Source organism: Macrotis lagotis, chromosome 7 (assembly GCF_037893015.1).
Source record: "Macrotis lagotis isolate mMagLag1 chromosome 7, bilby.v1.9.chrom.fasta, whole genome shotgun sequence".
NCBI classification, from domain to species: Eukaryota; Metazoa; Chordata; class Mammalia; order Peramelemorphia; family Peramelidae; genus Macrotis; species Macrotis lagotis.
The window spans coordinates 213,663,315-213,679,151 of NC_133664.1; the positions used below are offsets into that span (position 1 = coordinate 213,663,315).

General features: G+C 36.7%; 1 protein-coding gene across 5 annotated transcripts in view; it reads left to right on the top strand.

Annotated features, from left to right (window-relative positions):
• The window catches only part of DENND5B (DENN domain containing 5B), a 165,965-nt gene that overhangs the window by 81,935 nt on the left and 68,193 nt on the right, over positions 1-15,837 (top strand). For all 5 annotated transcript variants that reach the window (XM_074194786.1, XM_074194791.1, XM_074194785.1 and 2 more), the window contains 3 exons: positions 829-960; positions 2,513-2,665; positions 3,942-4,020. In XM_074194786.1, the coding sequence (XP_074050887.1) occupies positions 829-960; positions 2,513-2,665; positions 3,942-4,020 (364 nt within the window). The remainder of the gene's footprint in view (positions 1-828; positions 961-2,512; positions 2,666-3,941; positions 4,021-15,837) is intronic.

The following is a 15,837-nucleotide window of genomic DNA, read 5'->3' on the forward strand; positions in this document are numbered from 1 at the left end:
CCCCTTTTTCAAGCCTTCAAATCATTGTAATTGACAGGAAATAAGAAAATGAAGTCCATAATATGTTACTCCTCAGGCTGCAGGTTACTTGTATAATGAGTCTTGACAACTCACAGGGCAAAGTGCAGGACTGTCATAAACCCAATAGATTTGAGAGTCAATGTTTAGCTCCAGATATGGACTCCTAAAATAAGGATTTTGGTCCTAGCTATGACCTTATGACACGCTTTCTGTACCTTAACTTTCTCTGTCTATAAAATAGAACGAATAACTAAATACCTCTGCCTAATTTTAAGAATATTGTAAAGATAAATAACACTAATGATGTAAAAGTGTTTTGAAATATTAACAGGAAAAGGGCTTCAATAATAATCCATACTATTTTACATCCTATTTTGAAAGTTGTAACAAAATAAAATAACATTTCAGTCAGTCTTGGAGACATCACATAAGAGACTAAGTGATAGAATCGGAGTTCTATGACCCAAGGCTAAGTTCCCTCTTTCACTAGCTGCTTGATTTATAGGAACTTTAGTTCCTCTCTGAACTTCAATTCCCTCATCTATAAAATAAAGATAAGATGACTTAATGCCACTTAATTCACAGGAGTATTGTGAAATCACTTTGTCTAAAGCAGTATAGAAATATGTTAATAATGTCAGTGAAGTAATGAAATATCACTCTTTTTCTGCTCCAAGCCATAGCTTATTTACTATTGTATTGTATACATTTTACCATATTTTATCCCTTTTTGTTCCCACACATGTTTGCCTGTAAGAAGATCAATAGACTGATGTTCATGCATTCATAATACTGTTTAATTTTTAGAAATATATGCAGGAGGCAAGGAGTTTAGGAAAAAATCTGAGACAACCCAAATTGTCAGATCTCTCTCCAGCAGTGATAGCTCAAACCAACTGGAAATTTGTAGAAGGCTTATTAAAAGAATGCAGAATGAAGGTATGTATTATACACACCCTTACTCTAATTTGTTTCTATTTACCATTAATATGAAAGCAAAGATGCAGTCCTTTTATGAGCCATTTAGTTTCATTTAAAAATTTCTGTGTTGGGACAGCTAGGTGGCACAGTGGATAGAACACTGGCCTGGGAGTCAGAAGGACCTGAGTTAAAATCCAGCCCTCAAACACTTAATAATTACCTAGCTGTGTGATCTTGGACAAGTCATTTAACCCCATTGCCTTGCAAAAACCAAAAAATAAATACAAATCTCTATGTTATCCAAGATCATATATATACAATCACTGTGCAAAGTACTTGATAAGTATAGTATATTATTTCATAAATGTTACCACAATGGATAATTTTTTAAAAGTCTATGTTGGGGCGCCTAGGTGGCGTAGTGGATAAAAGCACCGGCCCTGGAGTCAGGAGTACCTGGGTTCAAATCTGGTCTCAGACACTTAATAATTACCTAGCTGTGTGGCCTTGCCTTGCAAAAACCTAAAAAAAAAGTCTATGTTGTCAACTGTTGTCTAATTCTTGCCAATGTTTTGAAATGTCCATGGACTCCCTTATGGCCTATGATATGTATGATCAATACTCAGCCTGGCATTCAAGAATTTCCATAATTTGACTCCTCATTCCCCTACTAAAGTTTTTCCTCCCAAAAAGCTTTTTCCCCATTGCTTCCCAAAAGAATAATTTATTCCATACAGGTTCATTATGATTAATAATGGGGTATTACCTTTGTTTGTGAAAAACAATATTATTTTGTAGTTGCATGTCTTTATATACCTCTTAGTACATATATATCACCTAACAATTATCTATGCCCACTGAAGAGCATAAATAACTACAAAGAAATAAAATCTATACATAATTGTCCAGCTTCATTTCATCTGACAATTTTAATGTACTCTCTCACCATATATTTTCCAAGAGCTACTAAAAGCATGCCTAATTTGTCTTGTTTCCACTTTTTGGTGGGTTTTTTTAACAGTGCCTAGGAACAAAGATATAATGAAGTAGGGAGTTAAAAAGAGAGAAGAAAGTCCAAGGACCAGGCTAATTTGAAAGCTAATCTACTCCTGAAAATGGATTTTATATGATAAATTTTTGTTCAATTTTAACTCAAGTCAACCCTTTATCATATCATCATGTCACTGGGCTCTTGACCTGCTAATGATTATTTTTATATATTCCAGAATTCTGATGATGAGAGGTTTTTTTGCTTTTTGATGCCATTTCCATTGTTATGAAAAGAACAAGGCTATTCATATCATTAGAGTTGTACATGCAGTCTTTTGACAAAAAAGCTGCTTAAAAGAGTTTTTCTAATTCCCAGATACATCATCTTCTTAATTCAAAGTGGTTTAAATGATATTGCTCTAATTTTCAGATGCACAGAGATTAAAAGCATTCCCAAAAGTTGATATCATATCCGTGGGAGAATAAGAGGAAAAAACCTTAACTTTCCCAATCCCTTATTTGATTGATTTTGGCTTTTGTGGCTGGAACTTGCAATATTAAGTTTAACTGGTGTTTGCAGACAAAACGCATGTTGGTGGAAAAGATGGGACATGAAGCAGTGGAACTTGGCCATGGTGAAGCAAGTATAACAGGCTTAGAGGAGAATACTTTAATTGCCAGTCTATGTGACCTGCTGGAAAGAATATGGAGTCATGGCCTTCAGGTCAAGCAGGTAAGGAATATTAAGGAGAACCATTTAAAACTACAGAATACAAAAAACTTATTAGAAAATATGTCAGACAACAAGGAATTAAAAGCACTATTGATGCTCTGGGACTTTTCACTTTTAAAAAGGTTATTGGGTTTATATTGTTATTATTTACTGTTTATATTTCATGCATGGAATTACAAGTATACCTATAAACCAAAGGCACTTTCAGAAATCTTGCTTCCTGAACAAAAATAGTCAAAATTGTTTTGAAAATACTTAGAGAAAGATTCTATGGCTGTTACTCAAACTGTTAATTCATAAAGTATGTTTCCTTTGATGATTGGTTAATTTTAAATGACTATCTGATATTACTTAAGGGAATCTTTACTAGCATTTTTCTTCACTACAAACAGGTGAAACCATTTGAAATTGAAAAGCTCAGCTAATTTCTTTTTTCTTATCCTTTTAGTTTTCCTTTTCTGATTTTTCTTACCTCTCTTAATTAGGTATCTTTCCCTTTCAACACACATATTTAGTTTATAGTTTTTTGATAAAGTCTGTCATCTAAATAATATTTACAAGTTTCATTCATTACTGTGTACCATTCTAGACACTGAGCAAATAAAAAGGTAAATGAGAAACATGATTATCAGTGTGGGTACTTCTGTAAATGATATCACAGCCCCTCTTAAGTAACTTTGAAAATTTACTATGACCACAGACATCCACTTTTTTTCTCTCTTGATCATTCTTTTAAGCTTTTCATTTAAAGTTTGCTTGTAGTCATTTTGCAATTTTTGTGAACCCAGGTCACTTCTCGGCCATAGTAAATTATCAGAGCAGAATGTTAATAACGATAAATATAATTATAAATTAAAATATGATTGCTATGAGATGAGATGAAGAGGGAAATAATTTCTAGCATGAGAGATTTGAGATGGCTTCTTGAAGGAGAATTTTAGTTGAATCTTTAAAGATATGTCAATAGGAAGAGATATAGAAGAAAGGCAAGGAAAGCTACTGATGATAAGTCCTTGTCTTACACTGAAAATTTATGATTGACCTAAGATCAGAAGTGATACCTCCTGATTTTCTGATCTATTGCTTGGCATCCAAGATTTTTTCTATTTTTCCCCCCCAGAAAAATCTTAGTAAATTTTCCTCAAATTCTGATTCTTCCATAAGAAAATAATAAAACTGCTCCTTACCTCTCTTTGTATCTCTAGGTTCCATTATCCAAAATGCTATTGAAATATGAGGTATTTTGATGAAACATTTCATAAACTCTTGCTTTTAGGGAAAGTCTGCTTTGTGGTCTCATTTAATTCAATATCAAGACAGAGAAGAGAATCAAGAACACCTTGCAGAATCCCCAGGTAAGTACTGATTAGCCTTACTTCCTCTATAGAAAGTATATAGAATATACTCTATAGTAGCATTAAACCCTGTTGAAGAAACTTGATTCTACAACTTGTATTTTGCAAGGGGAATTGACTTTCCATTTTATTTCACATCATGTGATAGAAAATCTAGTAAATTAAAGATTTCAGCATTTGTCAGAGGGTAGGAGGTATTTGAGTGAGCCAGGGACAGACTCTGTTCTTTGTGAACTGAAAATTATTCAGTCCTAGCTTATTGTTCATTATTATTAACATAAAATTTATATCTCTGTTGTTATCTAATGAACGAAAAGCATTTAAATGATTACTGTGTGCCAGCCTTTGTATTAAGTGCTAGGGTGTATACTAGTGTGCTAGTGTGCACAAATGCAAAAGCCTGCCTGCAAGATGGTTATTTTCTAAAAGGGAAATAACACATGTTGTGAGTGGTGGCCAGGGAAAGGCACATTGGCCTGGGAAGTTAAAAGAATGGTAAAAGGGACTAAAGGGAGTGTAGATCAAAATATTATCCAAGAACTATGGCACAGGTAATTTGACATGGTTCATGGTTTCAGATTTTGGAGGTGGGGGAAAGGATACATAATAGGGGAAAGAGATAGGTGAGCCAGTTATCAACAAGGCTTTGGTAGAAAGGAAGAAATAAAGTCAAACATGGTAGGATTTTTCTGAAAATAGGGAAGTGTTCTGCTTAATTTTTAGGAATTCTCCAAAGTTTCTCATAACTTTTCCTTTGGTAAAATAAACATTCTTCCAAGAAAGATATAGAAACCTATTACAGAGATTTGAAAGTTAGGATGACATTTTTTTTAAACCCTGAATCATTGCCAAATAATTGTGCATGAGGGATTTTTACTTAGCTTTCTGAATCTACTTTGATCAATTCACCTTAAATTTTAAAAGTTTTTAATAGTAAATTTGTTGATCAAAAGGAATAATCTTTATGTTGAACTATCTCCTCTACCAGTTGTTGTTTCTATGCATCATTGTGCTGTGAATATGACTCTGCGTTCTCAAAAACCATGGCAGTAAAATGTAAACTCTATCAAGTTCCCCCATGTTACAAATATGGTCCTGGTAGTAGAATTAGTCTATTCTCCAAATGTTCCCAGTGTGCAGGCTACATGGTGATTATTTTATTTTTCTTTATCAATCTATCAAAAAAAAAATAGAAAATAGTGCTCAGTCTTACATGGCCCCAATTTATTTCAGCAATACCAGTGACAGAGTGAAGAAAAAAAGAATGTTTTTAGAATCATATAGTGTTTTTTAAATGTTAATTTTATTTTGTTTCACCTCCATGCAGAGTTAGTTTTCAAACATTCCACTTTTTGTAAGCTTTTGAGTTTCATATTTATCATTCTCCTTTCCTGTTCCCCTCCCCAAGTTAGTGAATAATCTGATATGAATGAAAGGGGAAAAAACATGAGAAAAAGAAAAAAACATAATACAAGTTTTAAAAAGTGAAACATTGTGCTTTGGTCTGCATTCAGACCAAGTCTTTTCCCTAAATGTGGATGACATTTTCTATCACAAGGTTTTAGGAAATTGTCAATGATCACTGAATTGCCAAGAGGAAATGAATCCATTATAGTTGATCATCGTACTATTTTGCTATTAATGTGTAATGTTCTGCTCTCTTCAAGCAACATCACTTTCCAGGCTTTTCTGAAGTCTGCCTGCTCATGATTTCTTTTTTTTTTTCCTTTTTTTTTTTTAAGAAAGCAACAAATCTTTATACTGACACATTTTAGACCATACAAGGAAGCCTGAAAAACCAAAATGAATGGAGAAAATACAGGATATTTTTGATTGGTTTACCAGATCACACTAAAGAGGAATACTCAAGGAAAATAACTTGCATTTCCTTCCCAAGGGCAAATTTTTTTTGATTCTTTGGTTAACAGTTAATCCCTTTTGGTTAAAGAGCTGTTAGCCAGTGATTAAACATGACCCATAACCCATAGCATCCAGGGAAGGTGACAGGAACCCTTGCTATAATCAGTATTTAGCAATCACCTGCTGGTTAGTGTTTAACAATCAGCTCCCAGAAAAATCAATCAATCAATCAATCAATCTGTAGGCATGACATACTTTTAAGTTAATTTGCATCATCAACACTTAAGTCTAGACAATCAAAAATCAATAAATTAAATCCTGATTTATAGCAGTTACCCATTTTCAAGGTACAAAACTATTAAAATTTGACCATCTTCTATGAGCCAGATCAGAGTGACTCCAGCACACTTCTAGTTGGGGTGATCTTTGGGACATTATGGGAGAAGAAACAGGAGTCTCATAGAGGTATATCCTTGGACTTGAAACATCCAGTTTCTCCAAACTGGATGGGAAGGAGATTGCAAATTTGAAAAAGACAGGAGCAGATTCACAGGCACATTTGAATGGTTTCCCATTTCTGATGTCATAGGCAGGGAAACCTTGATTTTTGTCTAGGGAAGATCTAGCGGAATCAAATCAGAAAACAATCATGTGGGATAGAAATTTCTTTTTTTTTTTACTTTCAGCATCTTTTTTTAAAATTTATTTTTATTAAAGATATTATTTGAGTTTTACAATTTTCCCCCTAATCTTACTTCACTCCCCCCACACCACCCCCACTGAAAGCACTCTGTCAATCTTTACTTTGTTTCCATGTTGTACCTTGATCAAAATTGGATGTGATGAGAGAGAAATCATATCCTTAAAAAAGAGAAGAGAAGTCTAAGAGGTAACAAGATCAGACAATAAGATATCTGGTTTTTTCCTAAATTAAAGGGAATAGTCCTTGCACTTTGTTCAAACTCCACAGCTCCTTATCTGGATACAGATGGTACTCTCATTTGCAGACAGCCCAAAATTGTTCCTGATTGTTGCACTGATGGAATGAGTGAGTCCTTCAAGGTTGAACATCACTCCCATGTTGCTGTTAGGGTGTACAGTGATTTTCTGGTTCTGCTCATCTCACTCAGCATCAGTTCATGCAAATCCCTCCAGGCTTCCCTGAAATCCCATCCCTCCTGGTTTCTAATAGAACAATGGTGTTCCATGACATACATATACCACAGTTTGCTAAGCCATTCCCCAGTTGAAGGACATTTACTTGATTTCCAATACTTTGCCACCACAAACAGGGCTGCTATAAATATTTCTGTACAAGTAATGTTTTTACCCTTTTTTCTCATCTCTTCAGGGTATAGACCCAATAGTGGCATTGCTGGGTCAAAGGGTATGCACACTTTTGTTGCCCTTTGGGCATAGCTCCAAATAGCTCTCCAGAAGGGTTGGATGAGTTCACAGCTCCACCAACAGTGTAATAGTGTCCCAGATTTCCCACAACTTCCAACAATGATCATCATCCTTCCTGGTCATATTGGCCAATATGAGAGGTGTGAGGTGGTACCTCAGAGAAGCTCCAATTTGCACTTCTCTAATAATTAATGATTTAGAGTATTTTTTCATATGGCTATGGATTACTTTGATCTCCTCATCTGTAAATTGCCCCTGCATATCCCTTGACCATTTGTCAATTGGGGAATGGCTTTTTGTTTTAAAAATATGACTCAGTTCTCTGTATATTTTAGAAATGAGTCCTTTGTCAGAATCATTAGTTGTAAAGATTGTTTCCCAATTTACTACATTTCTTTTGATCTTGGTTACATTGGTTTTATCTGTGCAAAAGCTTTTTAATTTAATGTAATCGAAATCATCTAACTGGTTTTTGGTGATGTTCTCCAACTCTTCTTTAGTCATAAACTGTTCCCCTTTCCATAGATCTGACAGGTAGGCTAGTCCTTGATCTTCTAATTTGCTTATAGTATTGTTTTTTATGTCTATGTATTGACTCCATTTTTACACCATATTTTAATCTTCAAATTCAGCTTTCTCCTGTGCTTCATCTATAAAATCTCCTTCTACCTGCTCTGTTAATTGAAAAGGTTCATATGAGTATTATCAGTGTCATTTTTCTATGCAGGAATACATGCAGTTCATCATCAGTAAGTCCCTCATATTTTCCCCTTCTCCTCCAGTCTCTATGCTTCACCTGAGTCCTGTATCTGAAGATCAAACCTTCTGTTCAGCTATGGCCATTCCAACAGGAACATTTGAAATTCCCCTGGTTCATTGAAAGTCCATCTCTTTCCCTGGAAGAGGACATTCAGTTTTTCTGGGTAGTTGATTCTCGGTTGCATTTCAAGCTCTTTTGCCTTCCAGTATATTATATTCCAAGCCCTGCGAGCTTTTAATGTAGTTGCTGCTAAGTCCTGTGTGATCTTGAGTGTAGCTCCATGGTATTTGAATTGTGTCCTTCTGGCTGCTTGTAATATTTTCTCTTTGACTTGGGAGTTCTGGACCTTGGCTGTAATATTCCTGGGGGTTGGTTTTTTGGGATCTCTTTCTCTGGGGGATCAGTGGATTCTCTCCATTTCTATTTTGCCCTCTGCTTCTAGGATATCAGGGAAATTTTCCTGTAGTAATTCTTTGAAAATGATGTCAAGGCTCTTTTCCTGATCGTGACTTTCAGGTATTCCAATAATTTTTAAATTATCTTTTCTAAATCTGTTTTCATGTCAGTTGTTTTTTCAATGAGATATTTCACATTTTCTTCTAATTTTTCATTCTTTTGGTTTTGAAGTATTGATTCCTGATTTCTGGTAAATTCATCAATCTCCCTGAATTCTATTTTTTGTCTGAAGGATTTGTTCTCCTCAGAGAGTTTTCTTATCTCTTTTCCATCTGACCAATTTTGCTTTTTAAAGCATTCTTCTCCTCAATAACTTTTTGACCTGTTTTATCCATTTGACCTAAGCTGGTTTTTAGCATGCTATTTTCTTTAGCATTTTTTTTGCATTTCCTTGACTAAGCTGCTGGCTTCATTTGCATATTTTTCCTGCATCTCTCTCATTTCTTTTCCCAATTTTTCTTCTAACTCCCTCATTTGATTTTCAAAGTCTTTTTTTGAGCCTGAGCCCAATTTCTGTTTTTCTTGGAGTCTTTAGATACAGGAGCTTGTGCTTCCTCATCTTCAGACTGAGTGTTTTGATCCTTCTTGAGCTCATATGCAAAATGTTTCTCAATGGTGTTCCTCTTGTTTCTTTGCTTGCTCATTTTCCCAGCCTGAGACTGTTTTTGGGGTGCTTCCTGAGCTTTTGGGACACTCCCACAAGGGTCTCAGTGTGTGAGGCTCTGTCCTCCCTTCTGGTCTGTGAATGACCATATGCGCCCCCCTCTGCCATGGGGCTGAGGTGGGGGGGCCCTGCTGTTGTATGGTGGGGTCTAGACTCCAATCAGGATCTGAATGTGGGCAGAGCCCCAGAGTCCTGATCCAGGGGCAGAGGACAGAGCTCGGTAGTCTCTTCACGCCCCTCCCTACGTTCAGTGGGCTCATGCCCTGGGGGCTCCACCTGCTTCTGTTCCAAGTTGTGCCCAGTGCTCCCCAGGGCATAGGTCAGGCAACTCCCCCGCTGCTGTGATCCTCAGCTCCTAGCGCCCTGGGGCTGGCGCCGGGAGGCTGAAGTTCTTTCGCTCTGGTGGGCCACCTCTCTGGCAGGCTGCCCCTCCAACCCCAGGGAGCAGAGCCTTTCTGCTCTTTTCCAGCTTACCTTGAGTAGGAGAACTGCCTTACTGGGTCCCTCTGTGGGTTCTGTCTCTCGAAAATTTAGAGTCCTTAGTTTAGAAGTTTTATGAGAGAGCGCCTAAGAGAGGATCATCTCTTGTTGCCAATTTGGCTCCACCCCCTTCTATTCTATTTATTTTTCCAACTATGTGTAATGGCAGTTTTCAATAATCATTTCTCTACACAGTTTGGAGTTTCACATTTTTTTCCTTCCTCCCTCCCCTCCCCCTCTCCTTGACCAAAAGCAATCTAATATAGACTATATATGTATAATCATGCTGAATATAGATCCATACTAATCATGTTGTGAAAGAAGAATCAAATCAAAACAGGAGAGGGGAAAAAACATAACATTATAAGACAGCTTTTAAAAACTGAAGATAGTAAACTTTGGTCTTCATTTCAATTCCATAGTTCCTTCTGATATGAACTTTTTTTCCATTACAAGTCTTCTAGAATTGTTTTCCATCCTGTACTGCTGAAATGATCAAGTCCATCATCATTGATCATCACCCAATGTTGTTATTCTGTACAATGTTTTTCTGATTCTTTTCACTTCACTCAGCATCAGTTCATGCAAGTCTTTCCAGGCTATTTTGAATCCTATCTCTCATGATTTCTTATAGAATAATAGAGTTCAATCACATTCATATATACTATAATTTGTTCAGTCAGTTCTTTGCCACTTCATGAACTGCTATAAATGTTTTTGTACATGTAGATTTTTTTACCCTTTTTTGGGTACATATTCTTGTCTTTTTCTTTTTTTCTTTTAGAAAGATTTTATTTATTTTGACTTTTGCAATTTTTTCCCCTATTGCTTCTCTCCCCCCACAGAAGGCATTCTGTTTGTTTTACATTGTTTCCATGGTATACATTGATCTCAGCTGAATGTGATGGGAGAGAAATTATATACTTAAGGAAGAAAAACAAAATATAAGGCATAGCAAAATTACATAATAAGATAATAGGGTTTTTTTTTTTTTTTTGCTAAATTGAAGATTTGGTCTTTGTTCAAACTCTACAATTCTTTCTCTGGATATAGATGGTATTGCCCATTGCAGAGAGTTCAGAATTGTCCCTAGTTGTTGAACAAGTCCATCAAGGTTGAACTTTTTTTTTTTAGGTTTTTGCAAGGCAGTGGGGTTAAGTAGCTTGCCCAAGGCCACACAGCAAGGTAATTATTTAGTGTCTGAGGCCAGATTTGAACTCACGTACTCCTGACTCCAGGGCCAGTGCTCTATCCACTGCACCATGTAGCTGCACCCCCCAATTCACTTTTTTTTTAGATGATTTCTTGGGATTTTCTAGGTAGAGCATCATGTCATCTGCAAAGAGTGAGAGTTTTGTCTCTTCCTTCCCAATTCTAATTCCTTTAATTTCTTTTTCTTCTCTAATTGCTGATGCTAACATTTCTAATACAATATTGAATAGTAGTGGTGATAATGGGCACCCTTGTTTCACCCCGATCTTATTGGGAATGCCTCTAGCCTCTCCCCATTGAGTATGATGCTTGTTGATGGTTTCAGATAGATACTGCTAATTATTTTAAGGAACAGTCCATTTATTCCTGTCTCTCTAGTGTTTTTAATAGGAATGGATGCTGTATTTTGTCAAAAGCCTTTTCAGCATCTATTGATATGATCATATGATTTCTGATAGGTTTGTTGTTGATATAATTGAGTATACTAACAGTTTTCCTAATATTGAACCAACCCTGCATTCCTGGAATAAATCCTACTTGATCATAATGTATTATCCTAGTGATGACTTGTAATCGTTTTGCTAAGATTTTATTTAGGATTTTTGCATCTATATTCATCAGGGAGATAGGTCTATAATTTTCTTTCTCTGTTTTAACTCTTCCTGGTTTAGGTAACAGTACCATATTGGTTTCATAGAAAGAGTTAGGCAGAGTTCCTTCTTTCCCTATTTTTCCAAAGAGTTTATATAGGAGTGGAACCAATTGTTCCTTAAATGTTTGGTAGAATTCACTTGTGAATCCATCAGGCCCTGGAGATTTTTTCTTAGGGAGTTCAGTAATGGCTTGTTGAATTTCTTTTTCTGAGATAGAGTTGTTTAGGTATTTAATATCTTCTTCATTTAACCTGGGCAAGTTATATTTTTGTAAATATTCATTTCACTTAGATTATCATATTTATTGGCATAGAGTTGGGCATAATAATTTCAAATTATTATTTTAATTTCCTCCTCATTGGTGGTGAGTTCACCTTTTTCATTTATGATACTAGCTATTTGGTTTTCTTCTTTCTTTTTTTTAATCAAATTGACTAGAGGTTTATCAATTTTATTGGTTTTTTTCATAATACCAACTTTTGGTTTTATTTATTCAGTAGGTTTTTTTGCTTTCAATTTTATTTATTTCTCCTTTAATTTTTAGAATTTCTAATTTGGTACTTAATTGGGGATTTTTGATTTGTTCTTTCTCTAATTTTTTTAGTTGCATGTTTAGTTCATTGATTTCCTCTTTCTCCAGTTTATTCATATAAGCATTTAGAGCTATAATATATCCCCTGAGAGTCACTTTTAATGAATCCCATAGGTTTTGGTATGTTGTTTCATTATTGTCATTATCTGTGATAAAATGGTTAATTCTATAATTTGTTTTTTGGTCCACTCATTTTTTAAAAGGAAGTTATTCGGTTTCTAATTTGTTCTGGGTCTATATAAATCTCCTTGGCCCAGTATTGCATATGACTTTTATTGCATTGTGATCTGAGAAAGATGTATTCACTATTTCTGCCTTTCTGCAGTTGATCATTAGGTTTTTACGTCCTAGTACATGGTCAGTTTTTGTATAAGTTCCATGTACTGCAGAGAAAAAGGTATATTCCTTTCTATCCCCATTCAGTTTCCTCCATAAATCTACCATATCTAATTTTTCTAACAATCTATTTACCTCCCTAATTTCTTTCTTGTCTGTTTTATGATTCGATTTATCTAGATCTGATAGAGGGAGGTTGATGTCTCCCACAAGTAGAGTTTTGCTATCTGTGTCTTCCTATAATTCTTTCAGCTTCTCCTCTAAGAATTTGGATGCTGTCCCACTGGGTGCATATATATTCAGTATTGAAATGACTTTATTGTCTATGGTACCTTTTAGGAGTATATAGTTTCCTTTCTAATCTCTTTTAGCGTTATCTATTTTTGCTGCTGCTTTGTCTGAGATAAGGATTGCTACCCCTGCTTTTTTTACTTCAGCTGAAGCAAAATATATTTTGCTACAACCTTTTACCTTTAGTCTATATTGTATCTCTCTGCTTCAAATGAGTTCCTTGTTAGCAGCATATTGTAGGATTCTGGTTTTTAATCCACTCTGCTATTTGCTTACGTTTTAAGGGAGAGTTTATCCCATTCACATTCAAGGTTATGATTACTAATTCTTTATTGCCCTATCTTCCCTCTGTTTGTATTTTCCCCCTTTCCCCTCCTTTTATCCATATTCCCCAGTCTTTTGTTTCTGAAAACCACCCCCTTCAGTGTGTCACACCCTCCCCTTTCTTTCCCCTTTCCCTTTTTCCCTTTTTCCTTACCTTCCTTTTATTATTTCCACTTATTTCCCCCACTCCCCTTCCCTTTCTCCATCCCCCCTCCCCTTTTCCCCTTTTAATATTTGAAAGGTTAGATGTTTTATGAGTTAACTGAGTATGTGTAGGTTGACTTTAAGCCAAGTCTGATGAGAAGAAGATTCAGGTGTTTCTCCTCTGCTCCCTTCTTCCCCACTATTACCATAGGTTTTTTGTACCTCAATCCCCTCCCTCCTCCTGTCTCTTTCCTGTCCCCCTTTTTAGGGCGGTAATGGGGTTTTTTTTTTAGATCATTCTATCCAAGTCATAGAAAATTCTGAGTATCTGACCCTTCTAGTTCTGTATATTCTATCAAATAGAGTCTAAATTCCTGAGAGTTATTAGTCTTTCTCCCAAATGGGGTTAAAGCCAGTGACATCCCATTAGATAGTAGTCTCATGGATAGGTCTTGAATGTCCATCATTTCTGGCAAGGTGTATTCTCTCTGTTAGAGTTACATTTATTGCATTTTTTTTCTTTTACCTTTTACCGCCCCCCCCCCCTTTTTTTACCTTTTCATGTGTCTCTTGAACCTTCTGTTTGATGTCCAAATTTTCTGTTTAGCTCTGGTCTTTTCATCAGAAATTTTTGGAATTCTTCCATTTCGTTAAATGTCCATCTTTTTCCCTGGAAGAGTAGGCTCAGCTTTGCAAGAAAGTAGATTCTTGGCTGCATTCCAAGCTCCTGTGCTCTTCGAAATATCTCGTTCCAGGCCCTTCGATCCCTTAATGTTGATGCAGCCAGGTCCTGCGTGATCCTTACTGTGGCTCCTTGATATTTAAATTGTTTCTTTCTGGCTGCTTGCAGGATTTTCTCTTTTATCTGATAGTTCTGTAGTTTGGCCACAACATTCCTTGGTGTTTTCATTTTAGGATCTTTTTCTGGTGGGGATAGATGTACTCTTTCAATAACTACTTTGCCCTCCGATTCCATATCAGGGCAGTTTTCTGTCACTAGATCCTGTAATATTAAGTCCAGACTTTTTTTTCTCTTCAGTGTTTTCAGGAAGTCCTATAGTTTTCAGGTTTCCCCTCCTCGATCTATTCTCAAGGTCAGTGGTTTTGTTGATGAGGTATTTTACGTTTGCTTCTGTTTTTTCTATTTTTTTATTTTGTTTAACTGACTTGCTGTCTCGTGGAGTCATTAGTTTCTGTAGACTCCATTCTTTTTTTTGGGGGGGGGAGTTTTCTTCTTTAACCTTTTGCAACTCCTTTTCCATTTGGTCAATTCTACTTTTGAAAGAGCTTTCCATTTGGCCAGTTGAGGTTTTGAGAGAATTAATTTCTTTTTGCATTTGCTCATTTGAGGATGAGAGAATTGTTCTCATTTTGTAATTGTCTAATTGATGATCTGAGAGATTTATTCTTCTTTTGTGTTTGTCCAGTGGTACTTTCTAAGGTTTTGTTTTCTTGTTGCAAGGTATTAATTGTCTCTCCCAAATCTTTAAGCTCCTTCCTTATTTCTTCAAGGAAGTCTTTCTGTGCTGGAGACCAGATTGTTTTCTCCTCAGAGGTTCCAGGTCTCTCTGAGTTGGGGTCTTTCCCTTCCAGGAATTTTTCTATGGATCCTCCTTTACGCTGACCCTTCTTCATTTTGCTAAGACCTTGAGTTGTGTGGGGCTGGTTCACCTGGGCTTGAGATCACTGAAGGCTTTACTGAGTGCAGTTTCTCTGGCTGGCCAGTAGGAGGTGCTGGTTGCCCTCTCTGGGGTGTCTGTGACCTTGGTTGCGAGGCCTTCTCCCTTTGCTTGAGGGAGGGAATTGGAGCTATTGAATTCTTTGGCCTTCGATCAATAGTGGGCTTTACCCTGTCCTGAGGTCATTCCTCAGCTGGGCTGGTTCTTCTGCTCACACACCTGGGCCTGAGGCAGAAGTAGTTTGCAATTGTTTGTTTTGGAGGAGGCCTCAGTGCAATGGAGGCGTGGGCTCAGAGTTTCTCAGACCAGAGGAGCCCAGGCATGGTGTCGGCAGCTCTCCTGCACCAGACCTCTCCCTGCAGCCCCGTCCCCAAGCTCCAGGGGGACAGCACCAACACCAGCACCTCTGCTTCCCTGCGGACCCAAGCCCCTTTCGTCCAGCCCCACCGCTGATCCAGCAGGTCCCGCCTTCTGGCCCTCAGACTCCCAGTTCCAATTCAGCTCTTACTCTGGCTGATCCGGGTCTGATACTCACCCGCCTGAATTCTACCAAAGCTGCAGCGGGAGACAAATCCTGAGGTAGATGCTCTTTCTCCTGGCTTTTCTCTCTGGGTTCGGTGAGTCAGACTTCCTCTAAGAGGTTTGTTTCATGTGATAGATGGGGAAGAGATCAGGAGACTCTAGAACTGTGCTTGTCTTTTCTCTGCCATCTTGGCCGGAAGGCCCCCCAATTCACTTTTAAGAATATTTTCCAGAATTTTGCAAGGAAGAAAAATCACAAGGCTAGTAGAATCTAAAATGTGTTTTCTTCCCTTTTTCTTTTTCTTTTTTTTTTTTTGAAATTTGGGAATTTGCCTTTCTCTAGTTCTACTGTACATTTTCTGTGGTCTTTAGGTATTGATGATGATTGGTTCAAGAGAATCTTCTGTTGACATTTTAACAATCATTAAGTCTTATTT